This window comes from Cucurbita pepo, chromosome 10 (assembly GCF_057944985.1).
Source record: "Cucurbita pepo subsp. pepo isolate OVF chromosome 10, ASM5794498v1, whole genome shotgun sequence".
NCBI lineage: Eukaryota > Viridiplantae > Streptophyta > Magnoliopsida > Cucurbitales > Cucurbitaceae > Cucurbita > Cucurbita pepo.
The window spans coordinates 19,320,541-19,336,909 of NC_141807.1; the positions used below are offsets into that span (position 1 = coordinate 19,320,541).

Here is a 16,369-nt window from a genome sequence, read left to right on the forward strand (position 1 = left end):
ATAGGCTAAATTAATTTAAAAGAAATATTATTAAACTTTATACTATGTCTCAATATATATATATATATATATATATATATATATGATTCCCGTTTAAAGCTCTTATGCAAGGATTGAATTGAATTCAATGGCGTATAGAAATCTCCATGGCTGTAAGCTCAAATCTCCTCTCCCTTCAGCCATTTCCTCCCTCCGCTCTCTCTGTTCTCTTCTTCCCCAAATCGAAGCCTCAAGAGATGCCGATTTGGTTTCCCAAGTCCTCGTTCACCACCACAACCCCTTCCACGCCATGGAATCCTCCCTCCAGCTCCACTCAATCTCCTTCTCCTCCCACCTCCTCGATCAAACCCTCCTCCGCCTCACCCACCACTCCAAAATCGCCCTCTCCCTCTTCCACTACGCCAAATCCCTCCCCTTCAACCCCCTCTCCACTTCCTCCTACAACATACTCATCGACATCCTCGCCAAAGTTCGCCAGTTCGACGCCGCCTGGCATCTCATCCTCCAAATGGATCACAAGGGTACCGACACTTTTCTCTTGCTGATTCGCCGCTTGATTTCTGCTGGCCTCACTCGCCAGGCCGTTCGAGCTTTTGATGACATTGAGGGGCTTACTGGAAACAAGGTACGAACCGATGAATTTTGCTATTTATTGGATACCCTTTGTAAGTATGGCTATGTGAAAGTTGCGGCGGAGGTTTTTAACAAGAGGAAGGCGGAGTTTCATGTTGATGTCAAGATTTATACGGTTTTGATATATGGGTGGTGTAAGATTGGGCGATTTGAGATGGCGGAGAGGTTTTTGAAGGATATGATCGGGCGTGGGATTGAACCGAATGTGGTTACTTATAATGTTTTGTTGAATGGGGTTTGCAGGAGGGCGAGTTTGCACCCGGAGGGGAGGTTTGAGCAGACAATTAGGACTGCAGAGAAGGTGTTCGATGAAATGCGTCAGAGAGGGATTGATCCTGATGTGACCAGTTTCTCTATTGTGCTTCATGTGTATAGCCGTGCCCACAAGCCGGAGCTATCACTTGATAAGTTGAAGCAGATGAAAGAGCTTGGCATCTCCCCGACCGTCGCTACATATACTTCGGTGATCAAATGCCTCTGTTCTTGTGGGAGACTCGAGGAGGCCGAAAACTTGGTAGGAGAAATGGTGAGAAATGGAATCTCTCCATCCCCTGCAACTTATAATTGTTTCTTCAAAGAGTACAGAGGTAGAAAGGATGGGGCAGGTGCTTTGAGATTGTACAAGAAGATGAGGGAGGATTGTCTATATGCTGCTCCTAGTTTGCATACCTATAACATATTACTGAGCTTGTTTCTAAATCTTGACAAGAAGGAGACACTGAAAGAGGTGTGGAATGATATGAAGGAGAGCGGGATTGGGCCGGATTTGGATTCGTATACGACGATGATCCACGGGTTGTGCGAGAAGCAGAGATGGAGAGAGGCCTGTCAATTTTTTGTTGAGATGATTGAAAGGGGGTTTCTTCCCCAGAAGGTGACCTTTGAGATGCTTTACAGAGGGTTGATACAGTCTGATATGTTGAGAACTTGGAGGAGATTGAAGAAGAAACTGGAAGAAGAGTCTATAACTTATGCCTCTGAGTTCAAAAACTATCACATTAAGCCTTACAGGAGATGACAATCATGTGGTAATCCACAATTACACCCTACTTTTTGTTATAATCCTTAGTTACTTCATGCATATCTTAACATATACTGACTAAATGTGCATTATTTCCATGTGGGTCAACCAAAGAATGACAAAATCTCCGCATCAACGAGTTTCGAGAGCTTTACGAGGAACGAGAGTGATATGAACCAAGATATCTCGATCATGCAACATGAACTTCAAGTAAGTTGTGAGGAAATATGTTATTCAAATTATCGTTGTTGCAATTCATGCCATATTAAAGAAGAATCAAGGTTTATTTGTTCTTGGATGGTTACCGATTTTGTGTGGATAGTAATCTAGAGTTATGATGTTTCGATTATGTATTTTAAGGTTGCATTTATATAATGGCTAATTATGGTCATAAAGTATGAAGTCTACAACTCTTAGAATGTCTCCTCGTGCAAGGTGAAGGGTTTTATTTTGAGGTTAAGTAGGCTTGGAAAAGGTAGTAAAAAGTTCGTTAGCTAACGGTTCAATTTTTTTGCAATTCTATGTAGTTTAAGTTGAATGTTTAGAATCATTCAAGCTTGACGGAATGATTCAAATCTCAAACAACTATTCTTGTTTTGAGGTATCCGATCACCCATGTAACCTGAATCTTACTTTCATTGGGTGTGGTTTTTATCGTTTTGGAGTTCTTGGATAGTTAGATCTAAAGGTTTTCTTGATCAACAAGGTTTTTAGATCGAATTCCCAAGAGTTGCGATCGTTTGGATATTCTATGTAGTATGTCTTGTGCATCGCATCGTTCAAGCTTGATTGTTCATTAAATTTGTGAAGGATTTCAAGCTTTGGAGCGAACAAATTCACTCTATTCAAAGCTAAGTGGATCAAGTCTTGTCGTGTGGGTTTATAAGGTATTTGTTCGTACAGTAAATGTGTAACGTTTATTAAATTTAGGGACCAACTAGAAACTAGACTCGAAACCTAGGAACCAAAATGATATTTTTTCTATAATTTACTACTCGTACAAATCTAATTTGTCATTCTATTTTTTAACTAAAAAAAGATTTAAATGTTTATCTTGGGTCATCGAAAAATTAGGAAAAAAACGTTTACCATCCATGAACTTTGAAAAATAGTCTCTTCAGTTACGAGTTCATAGTCCATATGCTAGGGAGAAATGACGTCAACTATTATTTTACTTTTACTTGGTAGATATTGTTCGCTTTGGCTCAACCTCACGGTTTTATAATGCATCTACTAGGGAGAGGTTTTTACACTCATTCGTTCCCCTTTCAAATTGATGTGGGCTCAGTGTCCTCATTGACATACCGCTTGGTGTCTAATTCTGATACTATTTGTAACAGCTCAACCCTATCGCTAGCATATATTGTCCGTTTTGGCTCATTACGTGTTGTCGCTTCACGGTTTTAAAACGTTTCTACTATGGAAAGGTTTTTCCACCCGTTCTCCTCTTCAACCGATATGGAATTTCACATTTGTTGTCTTGACCTCGAGTTTCACAAACTTTGGATATATTAATTAAAATATAAGGCATAATTGATTGAAGTTAAATGAGGATGTATTTGCAAAAAAAAAAAAAAGGCTCAAAAAAAAAAAAAAAAAAATCTCTTCATCAACCCTAATGAACCACCGTTCTTCATCGCTCCATCTGCTTCAAAATCAAAATGATTCGAGGTTGGAACACGACTCTCCACAATGGTATGATATTGTCCACCTTGCAGCATAAGCTCTCGTGACTTTGCTTTGGGCTTCCTTGACTTTGCTTTGGGCTTCCTTAAAAAACCTCACACCAACGGAGAAAGTATTTTTTGTTTACAAATTCATGATCATTCTCTAAATTAGCCTACGTGCTACTTACGTCATCCAACACTGTTTATAAATCCATGATCATTCCCAGGTTAGTCTCGGACTTACCAAAGAGTAGCAATTTAGCAAAGGATGCAAAAGCCCGAATATTCATAATGCAGCACCAGTGTACTTCTCGTATTCTCAATCTACAAATTCTCGACGGCGAATCATTTGCAAAACAAATTCTCGACGGCGAATCATTTGCAAAACAAATTCCAGCAGCCACTTCTCTCTTTTTTCTACTTCGATCTTCACTGAAACTGTCCGACTTTCCAATCTCAAAAAGCTGAAGTTCTTAATCTTCTCAAGAGGTGCCTTTTGAAATTTCATTTTTGATGTATGTAATCAGCTTGAACTGCGTACATTGTGTATTCTGTCATGTCCTACTTGCATAAACTTACAAAAATTTCCGTTGTTTCTTCTTCGATTATTGCTGATAGCAATTTCAACTCATTTCGTTTCATGTATTGGATAATTGGATCTTCCTCTGTTGCCTCGAACCCTAGATTTTATCGCACTAAAAAGCCTCCTCAAACAGGAGAATGTGGAAATTCCGGGGGAATTTCGACTAGGGATAGCAGGAATGGTAATCGGATTCCTCGGGCCACTAGAAAGGCGGCTCAGTTTATGGATGCTGAGAATATGAGTAGAAATTCACCGATCTTTCTTGAAAAACTTCTAGGAAGAGTTGAACATGAGAGCGATATTGGGCGATCGATTACTCGATTCTTGCGCTATCATCCGATTAATGAATTCGAGCCTTTCTTTGAGAGTGTAGGCCTGCAACCTGCAGAGTATAATGCGTTTCTTCCCCGTGATTTGATGTTCTTGAGTGATGATAGTTTATTGCTAGAGAACTATAATGTGTTGTGTAACTATGGAATTGAACGAAATAAGATAGGGAAGATCTACAAGGAGGCGACTCAGATCTTGGTCTCAGCCAAGCTAGTGTAGTTAAATTTGTTGTTTGTAGCCCTTATCTATTGGTTGGTGGTGCTAATGAGGGGTTTGTCATGGTATTAGATAAATTGAAGAACATTGGATTTGAATCAAGCTGGGTTGAAGAACAGCTGAAGGATGGTAATCAGCCAACATCCAGATTTTCTATTTGAGGATTCAGGAGGTAAGTCCCTTTCCTTAGTTGGGTTGTTACTGAAAATGGGATACTCATTGATCCAGATATGTTCTGTGTTCGTGCAATTCCCTCGAATCCGAGTTGGTAAGTTTGTTTTGAATATAAGGCTATGCCTTTTGTTTTTGAATGAAATCGACATGGGTATGCAGGAGATACAACACCTTTTCCAGTCTCATCCCTTGCTATTGGGATCATTTACTCTGAAAAAGACGAACAGCTTACTCGTTGTCTCGAATGTTGGGAAGAAACGGCTTTGTCGATTTATCTTAGAGAATCCAGAGGAATTGAAGAACTGGAAGCGCGGGGCAAGAGTTACACCGCTACCAGATACTGGAGAGGCGATGAGATCAAGGCAATAGAAAATTCGATTCTTGTTGAAATTAGGACTGAAGGAAAACTTGAGTAAGATGAAAGAAGCACTCAAGGTGTTTCGAGGGAAGGGAGCAGAGTTTCACAATCAGTGGGGCGAATGCGCCCTGAGAAAGTCATCGAGGACGATGACTAAATTAAGTGGGAGAGAATGTCACAATCTGCAATATGATTGTGACCCGAGTAAGTCATCGAGGACGATGACTAAGTTAAGTGGGGAGAATGTCACAACCATACTATGAAGAGAGTAAATTGTGACTCTCACGCCATGACAAGCAAAGTGGCGTCCCTCAAAAGAGCCCATCCGGCCATATGCGGGCCAACAGAGAAGAGTGCCATGATGCGATCGAGGAGGACTGGGCCATATGCGGGCCAACAGAGAAGAGTGCCATGATGCGATCGAGGAGGACTGGGCCATATGCGGGCCAACATAGAAGAGTGCCATGATGCGATCGAGGAGGACGATGGATCATCCAACACACCACCACGCAAAGTGTTTATAAAATGATTGAAGTTTCTCCGCAAATCCTTAACCAAAAGAAGGATGTAATAGAAGAAAAGATAGATTTTCTTGTAATTCTGTTTCATCATTACTAAATTTCCCTTCATATCTTTCCTATACAGCTCAGAGGGTCACTCTTAGGTTCTCAATGTATAGTTGGCTCAAGGAACAAGGAGCAGCCGACCCTGCATTGGCGTTGCGCACCATTGTTGTGTGTTCGGAAAATACATTTCTAAGACGGTATGTGAATCATCGTCCCGGGGCCATGGAAGTTTGGCAGAATTTAAACAGAGAAATATGTTTGAATTCTTTTACATCTCGTGCTCGTTAGACTATACTCGTGCTGTTATACTGCATTTTTTTCAATAATTCATGGATTTGAGGGCTAATCTGCTGTTAAAGATCAGTGAAAACGTTCGATTTTCCGGGAAATGACAGTCGAACTTCGAAGTGTTGCATCATTTTCACAAAGTAAGTTCACATACTAAATAGTTTGTTGCTTGCAGTTCCTGTGAAACTGACCTTACCTGGTTCAACATTTGCAGGTTTTGATGGTCCTCTTGGGGGAGTGTAACGCAACATTGTTTTGTTCAGTACTGGCTATTCGAGGTTCCTTTTACATAGTACTTACTAACTTCGAGGCATATTCTTTAGTGGCTGCATATGAAATCCTCATTATGTAACGGCCAAATCCCACCGCTAGCTAGCAGATATTGTCCTCTTTGGGTTTTTCTCTTTCGGGCTTTCCCTCAACGTTCTTAAAACGTGTCTGCTAGGGAGAGGTTTCCACGCTCTTACAAGCAATACTTCGTTCCCCTCTTTGATGTGGGATCTTACCGTCCACCCCCCTTGATGGTCCAGTGTCATCGCTGGCACACCGCTCGGTGTCTGGCCAGTCACCGGATGGTACAAGGCACTGGCCGGAGTAGGGCTAGACCCTCTCCATAGTAGATGCATTTTGAAACCTTGAGGGGAAGCCCGAAAGGAAAAACCCAAAGAGGACAATAGCTGCTAGCGGTGGGTTTGGGTTGTTACATCTTATGTGCTGTTGTGCTAGTCACCGGATGGTACAAGGCACTGGCTGGAGTAGGGTAGACCCTCTCCATAGTAGACACGTTTTTAAAACCTTGAGGGGAAGCTCGAAAGGAAAAATTCAAAGAGGACAATATCTGCTAGCGGTGGGTTTGGGCCGTTACATCTTATGTGCTGTTGTGCCAGTCACCGGATAGTACAAGGCACTGGCTGGAGTAGGGTAGACCCTCTCCATAGTAGACGCATTTTAAAACCTTGAGGGGAAGTCCGAAAGGAAAAATCCAAAGAGGACAATATCTGCTAGCGGTGGGTTTGGGCTGTTACATCTTATGTGCTGTTGTGCCAGTCACCGGATGGTACAAGGCACTGGCTGGAGTAGGGTTAGACCTCTCCATAGTAGACGCGTTTTTAAAACCTTGAGGGGAAGCCCGAAAGGAAAAACCTAAAGAGGACAATATCTGCTAGTGGTGGGTTTGGGCCGTTACTTCTTATGTGCTGTTGTAGCAAAGCATTTATATATATATATATATATATATCTTATTCTATCAACAACCAAGTCTTTGATGGCATCGGTAGTACTTATGGTGGTATTTCTGTTGATATGTGACGAGCATAGTATCGGTGTCTACCGCCTTGCTAGTTTGCAGTCGAGGTGAACAATTTCGAAATACATGTCTAAATTTCATTTAACACTTCTGTCATGGTCGAGTATCCGTCTTACATGTGCAACTTTTTTAACCTGTTGAGTTTCGAAATTTCCCATATTATTGTAGTTTAAGTTGTATGTTTAGCTTGTGATCATAATGCATCTATGCATTAGATAGAAGATAGTTATTGACCGAAGCTATCACTTTGCTGCTCCCTAATGACGGTTGAATATATATATATATATATATATATATATATATATATATATAGATAATACACGTGAACGTATGAAAGAGCACGAGATCTTTTTGGAGTTCTAAATTTTTTGTAAAAAAAAAAAAAAAAAGGTTAGATTTCATGTTCTTTTGTTAGCTCTTCGTATTTTCTTAAAATTTTAAGGGATTTGATTTTGATTCTTGGAATGAGTGGACAGACTAAGCGGTTGTTTGGGCTTAGCTAAGGTCAAGATGGTTCGGGGGCTACAAAATTCAAATACTCTGGTAGTTTTTTTTTTCGTGCTTCTAACATTGTAAAACTATTATCCAATAATTTCTCCTAAAGTGAGGTGCGGAGTTTAGTACTTTTACGTCTCGGTTCTTTGGTTCCCTCATCTAAACTCTATTATTTCCATTATTTCGTTCTGTGTTTGTGTTCTAGTTCCTTATTTGATTACTACTCGACACTTGAAGAGGGTCGGGTAGGGTCTCGAGCCATAACATCAAAAGTCGAGATTTCTATGAGTTTTGGCATGTAGGTCGGGAGTTAAATCCGTTAATAGGAAAGATGAAAGCTCACCAAATTTGGTGTCAAATGTACCGTAGGGGAGATGTATTTGAATTAGACGTTAGCTCGTCCAACCTTAATCTTTTTATAATTTATTTTAATAAAAAAATGAAAAATTGGCGGGGAAATATAAGAGCGGTGAAATTTTGGCGGTCGGAAAAAAGAAGAGGGATTCAACCTTTTCGATGACGTCAACGCGACACGTGAATGTCACGTGCGTCTTTTTTTTTTTTTTTTTTTTCTTTTTTCGTAAGATAATAACGCGCGGAACCCAACGGGAAGAATTAGCCAATTTGAAACATTAATTTAAAAATCCGCCCACAATTATTTTGATTTGATTTTATTTTGATTTAATTTAAATATTTAAATATTTAATTATTAATATCTTCCTGGCTCCACCCTTCTCCGCTAATTCCCCTATCTCTCTAATTTTCTCCATAGCTTTTAAGAAACCTCGATTTCCTTCCCCGCCATAACTCTCCGACTCCACACTTAGGGTTTTCACCTTCTTCTCCTTCTTCCTCCAATTGTTCTTGCGTTCTCTCTTGATCTCTGCAACTCTTCTTCCACTGCTTGCTTTCTTTCTTTCTCGATTTACTTTCTCGATCTCGATCTGTACTTCCTTACAATGGATATGCGCAAGCGAGGGAGGCCTGAAGCTGCCTTCAATTCTAATGGTTCCTTTAAGAAGCATAAGCAAGGTTCGCTTTTTTTGTTTTTTTTGTTTTATTTTCTGTTTTTTGGGATTGTGTTCGTTGTTCTGTTTGTTCGAGTGGTAGTTCGATGCTTTGTCTCGTTCGTTTGTACCACTAGTTTGAGCTTTGTCTGCGAGGAGAGAACATTTATGTGCTTAGCTAGTGCTTTGCTTTGTTCGTTGTTGGGGGAGGATGGTTTTTTTGGCCTCTGTTTGTTATTCGTTTCTTTTCTGAAGTTGGAACTTTTCGCTTTTACTGTCTCACTGGTTCTTCTTTTATTTGTTTCTACGGATTTTTGAGTTAGTGGCGCCACGTGTTCGAGCTCCGTGATCTACCCGTATATATGCGTTTGATCCGATGTCATTTTACTATACTTCTTCAACTTGGGATAACTGGAATACTCCTTTAGTGAGTGCATCTGCTTTAAGTAATTGAAGACGGTTGTTGTTTGTAAGTTATGAGAGGGGTTAGATATAACTAGTGGTGTAATAGGAGGGTTAGTAATTGGACGACTTTTAGAATTGTGCCTGTTAGTGGTGAGATGTGGGAACATGTGAGGGTTGGTTTTAGTTTTCATTGTCATCCTTTAGCAAAGTGTGCGTTGGGTTCAGTATCGAATTACAAGTATGGTGAAGCGTGGAGCCCTTTTCTTGTTTTCCATCACTTCTGTGTTTTTCATCAACATTCTCAACAGACCATGGTTTGGTCTCTCTCCACTTTTAACACCTCAGACTCGATCATTATTGCTTTATGTAGTAGTATGTTGAGAATGTTGATGAACGGCAAAGAATTGGGAAAGACTATCTCTTGTTGAGTGCCTCTTCTTTCAACTATTCTCCTTGGACTAGAATCTAAAATTGGTAATGCAGATTTGAATCCAATTTCTTTCCATTTATTGTGAACTTGAAATTGTCGTAAAAAAATTCCAATCAGTTTGATCCTTCCTTTTGTTTTATTTAATGTTCTGCCTTGATCCACTTGGCTACATCCGCCCCTACCCCCGCACAGGTTTAAGTCTCGAGTTTTTATTCTTTATTCTTGATTACAACTTTCAAGTCTTATATTATGGAAAAACCCTTGGTTTTTAAAGCTCTAGGATTGTTGTAACTCAGAAGTACTGGTCACCATCCATCAAAGTCGCTAGTTACCCTGTCCTAGGTGACTAGCTTCTCAGCCTTCCAGCATATTTGAGTTGTATACACTTTGAAGGGAATATGGGTTGAATATGGAAGAGATCTATTTCAAAAATTATGACTTTAAGAACAATTCCTGAATATCTTGTTCATTTGCTGCAATATTTTTTCTTTGAGCGATGGAGTGAGGGAAACAATTGTTTGCATCATATTTATTTATGGAAAAGGTACACTTTGGATAAAGAAAAGAAAATTAAAATTGTTCTCGGAATAATTTTATTTCCTTAGGTCAGTCATTAAGCTTGGAGTGGAGGGTTAAAATACTTCATCTACCATTGACAAAATTTGGATCTGGGTGGTTTTTTTTTTGTTTAAAAAATAAACTTTGTTTCGGTGTTGGGCCTTATTGTATATATAAACCTAGGTAACCCCACAATTCAACTGAAACAGTTGAAGTTACCAATCATATATTTAGATTGTTACCCTACAGCAACAGAAAGCTACAAATTATTTAGTAATTGTTTTAGTTGCCTAAATAATTTAAGTGTGAAGATGTATTAAAGTATTAGAGTAAAAATCTTAACAAACTGTAACTGAGAAAGAATAATTAATGTTTTGCAACAGAACTGGAGTCCTTATCAACTGTAGGGGGCAAATCGAAGCCATGCACCAAGTTTTTCAGGTTCATATCTTACCTACCTAAATAAGTATTTAAGCTGCATATTATCTCTCCCTAATCATCTAAACTTGTTGTAAGAATTTAATTGATCATGAATTACAAGATAAAGCTGAGTAATTGCGCCTCTGAAAACTGGGAATACAGGTATAAATTATTACTCTAAGCCTTCAACCAAGTCAATAAAACACAAAACACAGAGGCTCTCTCTCTCTGTTTCATTTATATTTTGCACTGCACGTGGGATACCATCTCATTCTCATTGGTTACAAATTAGTTTGATCCGTTCTTTTTATTTTTTATTTTTATTTTTTATTTTTTTTTATTTTAAATTTTGGTTGATTATTATTCCCTTTTGGTCCAGTTCTATTTTACTAGCTTGCGTCCATCATTTATCTTTGTAATGAGGTTTTGAGCCCTAATTTTTTTTGTCCACATCTCTTATCTGAATAGAGATGACTTATCTTCCTTTCCCTTGTGAATCTCTAGTAGAGAGAAATATGGTCAGCATCTAACCTTTAAGCACAAATTGTTTTTTAATAAAAGAAGAATAGAGGGAAAAATCAATTTTGTACCCCTAAACTTTGAGGCTTGTATCAAATAAAACAATAATTGTATAAATTTGATTCCTAAACTTTCATAAGTGAATCAATGTAGACCCTATATTAGTGAGTTATAACAATTTTAACTTAATTTCATTTCAAATCAACTCATAGTTGGGTAAATATAATTCTTCTTCCAAAAGTCTGCTAAAATAGTAGGAAAACGTATCACATAATTCTTCCTTAATAAGTAAAGAAAAATAGAGGAAGAAGAAAAGATGGAACCACTCATAAATAGTGAGAGTTGCTACTATCCATTTGATTCTTCTCTATTAATGTCATATACATGTGTGAGAATTATGCATTAAAGGTCTTAAAATAGAATCCTAATGAAGGGTCTAAATTGATTCACTTGAAAGTTCAGATTTTCATTGATACAATTATTAGTTTGAGGTTTTAATTGATACAACTCTAAAATTTGGAGGTGTAATTTGATTTTTATCTTAAAAAAAAAAAAAAAAAAAAAAAAAGAAAAAAGAAAAAAAGAAAAGTTATTACAGTTGCCTTTGCATTGTTTTTCCTTCTAGCAGCTAATTTAACTAGAGCATGCCATTTGCTTCAATTTTTAGTACCTCTATTTAATATTCTTCAGTATATTGATGGCTTGTAGAAATATGGGTAGAAAGTATGGGTGGAGGGGTTGAGGCTTAAAAGTATTTTGTGATCTGTGTTCCAATTTGCCACATTGTATTCGGTCGATGTTTGAGTTGTTTGTTATCAGCTGTGGGTTTTCTAGTATTAATGGATCATGCTGATGGCTTTTCCTTATCTTTGTATTTGTTGGCACTTCATGTCTTTCAATCTCTTTTTTTCCCCGCTATAAATCATTGTAAGCGTGCATCTTTATTCTTTTAAAAAGGACACAGGCCTCTGTTTTTTCTTGTCCCAGTAACAATTGATTTTCTAATTGTTTGTGACGATCTACTAAGTGCCTATAGTTTTGAATTTCTTGAATGGATTAGACCACTTACCAATAGATTTATTGTCTGCTTATCTCGTGAAAAGTGTTAAGTTTTCATATCTTTCTCCCAAGATTTCAACTCATGTCTGAAATAGATTTTCTTGTAGGGCAATAATTAGCCATAAGACCCTCCTATTCACTCTCCTGATTGCATTGTGTTTAATCTTTTATCAAGATGTGAAGATTTAGTTTGGGTTATTTGATTTGCTTAAGCTTCTCTTTGAGGTGTGGCAATTTGATTTGGTTACTTGATATGCTTTAAACGCTTGCCAACCTTATACTTGATACACGGGGTCCTACTTAAGATACTAGGTTGAACGTTTAAAAATAGTTTTCTGTTACCAAGTATAATTTTTTTTTTAATATGGATAACCCGTTTGGCAGGATAAATTTTCATCAGAATAAATAGCGGTAGAAACTAGAAATGAAAAAGAACAGAAAATAGTTTTAAAGTAATATGTAGTCTAATGTTAGGACTGTTTGGAGGCTGTTTCTAAAAAATGAAGTCTTGTTTCCAAAAATGAAAAGAATTAACTGTGGTTTTAAGTTTCAAACGATGGTGGTGGTGGGTTTTTTACTTTAATTTCTGCGCTAATTCTTAAAAATGATTTTGATCTTATAATAAAATAAAAATATATATTTTGGTAGCACGGTGAGGGAGAAAACTGTTCTAAAAAGGATGGGACCTTTTAGCACTAACAGGGAGTTGGGGCTTGATGGGAGGTTGGTTGACAGATTTGGTACTTATCACCCCAAAGGGGAGAAAAACTGCTAAAGGTTGCCAAGTTAATTGCAAAAGACACAAAAGGTCTTTGTGAGGAAGCTCGAGTAGCAACTTCGTTTCTAGTGGGGCTGCACTTTACAAAAAGGCTGTTTATAGTTTCTTTTTCCAGTAGAGCAGATCTTTGTTTTATTTGTTTCGTTCTAAAGTTTCTTTCTAGACTGAAGAAAGCCATTTTTCAAAACTACCCAAAATATCTCAGAAATTTTTTATGCTATTTCTCAATAATATACAACTTCTGGAGGAGTTTGGGCATTTAGAAAGAGGAAAACATGATATTACTTTATGTCAAAAGATATGCATGCGGTTCTTGCGGAGATTGATTTCTCCTCTTTGTATGCTTGTGTTTGATTTCTCCGAGTGAATACTAATCTTTAGATTTATGAATTTCCGAGGGATTCTGGTTCGGAGGTTTGGTTGATCTAATAGTTGTGTTCATCTTTTTGGATTTCAGCACTGCTGGTTGCCCATTTGGTGAAAGCTGCCACTTTTTGCATTACGTTCCTGGTGGTTATAATGCTGTTGCTCAAATGATGAATCTTGCTCCTGTTGGTTCTCAACCATCTAGAAATATGGCTGCCCCTCCTGTCACCAACGGCGGGTCCTCTGCTCCGTCCCAAATCAAAACTCGCATGTGCAACAAGTTCAACAGCGCTGAAGGCTGCAAGTTTGGTGATAAATGTAACTTTGCCCATGGAGAGTGGGAACTCGGGAGGCCTACCCCTCCATCTCACGATAATCCCCGTGGTATGGGAGGACATATGGTTGGTCGTATGGGTGGGCGAATGGACCTGCCACCACCAGGTCCTGCTGCAAGCTTTGGCGCTTCAGCTACTGCGAAGATTAGTATAGATGCATCCCTCGCTGGAGCGATCATTGGGAAGGGTGGGATTAACTCGAAACAGATTTGTCGCCAAACGGGTGCCAAACTCTCCATCAGGGACCATGAATCAGACCCAAATCTCAGGAACATAGAACTGGAGGGCACTTTTGAGCAAATCAACGAAGCAAGTGCAATGGTGAGGGAGCTCATTATCACAGTTTCAATGTCAGGACCCGGCAAAGCCCATGGTGCGATGGGAGGAGGAGGCCCTGCTCCTTCAGGTAGCAACTATAAAACAAAGCTATGTGATAATTTTGCAAAAGGTTCTTGTACTTTTGGTGAGAGATGCCATTTTGCGCACGGAGCTGCCGAGTTACGTAAGTCTGGAGTATGATCAAGTTCCCGATTTTGTCGAACTTTTATTGTTATAAGGGAGTTTTTGCTTTTAAAGCGTGTCATCGACACGAGTGCGATATTGAAGTTGAAGTTGAGAAGGGTTGGCGGTTCTTGTTCTTGTTATGTTGTAGCTTTATGAGAGTGTCTTAATATTTGTTGATTAGAAGATAATTAAGTTAAATCATTTTCTTTAATGTCCATTGCATCAGATGTTTTCATAATTTACATAACTTGGTTAAATGTTTGGCCCTTTCAATCGTAGAACAGCAAAGAGCTAAATACAGACTTCGATATTTTTTTTGTAAATCTCGAAGGACTAAATCGAAATTTTGAGTTGGTTGGGTTGATGACTCGAGCAACTCAAATAGAGTGTCTAATTCAACTTTCTACTTTCGAGTTGGATTAAAATAACCATACTTATCCATAGTTCTTGTTACATTAATTATTAAAATTTCATAAAATCAAATGTTAAACATTCACGTGTGTGATATAAAATATTTTTAATCTTTACAATAATTTTAAAAGTAAGTTGTAACGCTATTTTCACGTTTGTTAGGTTGACCCGACTAAAGTTGTCAACCTACGAACCAACCCAGCATTTTCATTCTTCTTTGACGCCTTGTTTAAATAACCTAACTATTCTTACTCCCATGTCAAACGCGGTTCCTCATTAAGACTAAGTCACTTCCAAATATCGAATGGGAAGAGAGCAAAATTCATCAAAATCTAGTTTTTTAAACGAACACCTCCCCTAAATTTGTAATCAAAATAATAAAAATTAGTTTTGATATGAATTTCAATACGGAAAGTTGAAAGAGAGCGAAAAGTAAATTCAATTATAAATGTCTATAAGAGGAGGATTCAAACATGTTTCAACCCTAGTAGAAAATGCACCTATCTATGTGCCCAATGTTTCTAAACTAGGTCAGGTTAGCAAGTGATTTTTACCTCAATATACATGCATCTCTCGAGTTTTGTAAGTTCGAGCAAAATGCTACTTGATTGTATTGCTATCCAACTATTTTCAATACGAGCTTAAGTAATTAAACACATGTCTTACAACGGTTAAAATGAACAACTTTAAGGACTCTAAATATTAGGTACTAAACACAAATCTCATTTTCTTGGTATTTTTTTAAATTGATTTTTTATATGAAAATACGTGACTTTTTAACAATTTTTAGATATTGTTATTAATTTATACATTTTGTAGTGTCCTCAGGTAGTGTGAAATGAAGGTATAATGTAGTGAGGTTCGTGAGAGAAGTTTGTGTAATTCAACAATCTCGATCTTATTTTTTATATGTAACTTCTCTTTTTGCTATTCTTATATGTACATTATACTTGTTAATATATAATTATAATATTTATTATTTGCTTTCGTATATTTTGTAGTGAGAAGTCTTTTACACGAAAACTTGACGATATATCGGTCGAATAGAAGTAAAACATGTATCAAATTTCACTTGTCAACCTAATGCGTAACTTTTCCAAAATTTTGGTAGCTTTAAGGCAAATTGTATATATATTTTCTCAATCTTTAGCTCTTAAGCAATTACTTATTGGCTAGTTTTTTGAGAACTACAATGTAATTGAATGGCTAGTTTTTTGAGAACTACAATGTAATTGAATATAGTTTTCTGATCAATGTAATAGAATGATGGAATGTTTTGAAATGGTCATTTTACTGACATATTTAGTTGGATTGAATTGAATTGAATTAGTTATAACAGAATTACTGTACATATTTGGTTGGATTGAATTGAATTAATTATAACAGAATTACTGTACAGATCAATTTTATACAAGTTTTGAGTTCAAATTATCGATTTATATAAGTTTTAAACTATCATTTTATACGGAAACAATGGTAAGTATAACACGTCCTCTAAAATTTGTCTTTAGATATATATGATGACATTGGGTATGACGTTAGTTTAGAACTGACATCATAGTTAATCGTCATTGTATAATTATAATGACACTAGATTTGACGACCATTCACAACTGATAGTATTGACATCAATCCACAACCATTATTATTGTACCTTCAATTGAAAGCATTGGAGGACAAACACAAATCATAGCTAAAACTACTTCCTAAGTTAACCTATTAAATCTATTGACCTAAACTCGTGAGTGATTTCTATTTGTTAATAAATCTAATTTGTTAAATTGTAAGAAAGAATAAGTTAAAGAAAAAGAACAGATTTATTTAGTAAAAGTAATGCAGCCAATTCATCTTCTAAACATGGCACCTTCGAATTCTATTGTAGCAGATAATATTGTAACAATAATATTTCTGTTCTACAAGGAAGGGATTCAATTGACAAT

At 37.4% G+C, this 16,369-nt stretch overlaps 2 protein-coding genes and 1 pseudogene across 4 annotated transcripts; all 3 read left to right on the plus strand.

Moving 5' to 3' along the window:
• The first annotated feature begins 105 nt into the window (after window positions 1-105).
• On the plus strand, window positions 106-2,292 carry LOC111804492 (pentatricopeptide repeat-containing protein At2g13420, mitochondrial). The gene is made up of 2 exons (XM_023689319.2): window positions 106-1,661; window positions 1,769-2,292. Exon 1 carries the CDS (start codon window positions 128-130, stop codon window positions 1,649-1,651), a length of 1,524 nt encoding a protein of 507 aa, XP_023545087.2. The 5' UTR covers window positions 106-127; the 3' UTR covers window positions 1,652-1,661; window positions 1,769-2,292.
• Window positions 2,293-3,842: 1,550 nt separating this feature from the next.
• Window positions 3,843-5,040, plus strand: LOC147790945 (uncharacterized; annotated as a pseudogene). Its single transcript, XR_015422757.1, has 2 exons — window positions 3,843-4,622; window positions 4,784-5,040. The product of XR_015422757.1 is annotated as an uncharacterized LOC147790945 (transcript).
• A 2,728-nt stretch (window positions 5,041-7,768) lies between these two features.
• LOC111804495 (zinc finger CCCH domain-containing protein 52) lies at window positions 7,769-14,229 on the plus strand. 2 transcript variants are annotated; one of them, XM_023689322.2, is made up of 3 exons: window positions 7,769-8,669; window positions 10,421-10,478; window positions 13,271-14,229. In XM_023689322.2, exons 1-3 carry the CDS (start codon window positions 8,597-8,599, stop codon window positions 14,031-14,033), a joined length of 894 nt encoding a protein of 297 aa, XP_023545090.1. In that variant the 5' UTR covers window positions 7,769-8,596; the 3' UTR covers window positions 14,034-14,229. The 2 variants fall into 2 exon arrangements, with proteins under 2 accessions (XP_023545090.1, XP_086983635.1); XM_087127509.1 differs by lacking the exons at window positions 7,769-8,669; window positions 10,421-10,478 and adding an exon at window positions 10,490-10,619.
• The last annotated feature ends 2,140 nt before the right edge of the window (window positions 14,230-16,369 follow it).

What these genes read in the sequence shown, in the direction of transcription:
- LOC111804495 (XM_023689322.2), top strand. Translation starts at nt 8,597, where the DNA reads ATGGATATGCGCAAGCGAGGGAGGCCTGAAGCTGCCTTCAATTCTAAT. An exon ending in CTTTAAGAAGCATAAGCAAG is followed by an intron (nt 8,670 to 10,420) that starts GTTCGCTTTTTT and finishes GTTTTGCAACAG; the next exon opens with AACTGGAGTCCTTATCAACT. An exon ending in CCATGCACCAAGTTTTTCAG is followed by an intron (nt 10,479 to 13,270) that starts GTTCATATCTTA and finishes TTTGGATTTCAG; the next exon opens with CACTGCTGGTTGCCCATTTG.
- LOC111804492 (XM_023689319.2), top strand. Translation starts at nt 128, where the DNA reads ATGGCGTATAGAAATCTCCATGGCTGTAAGCTCAAATCTCCTCTCCCT.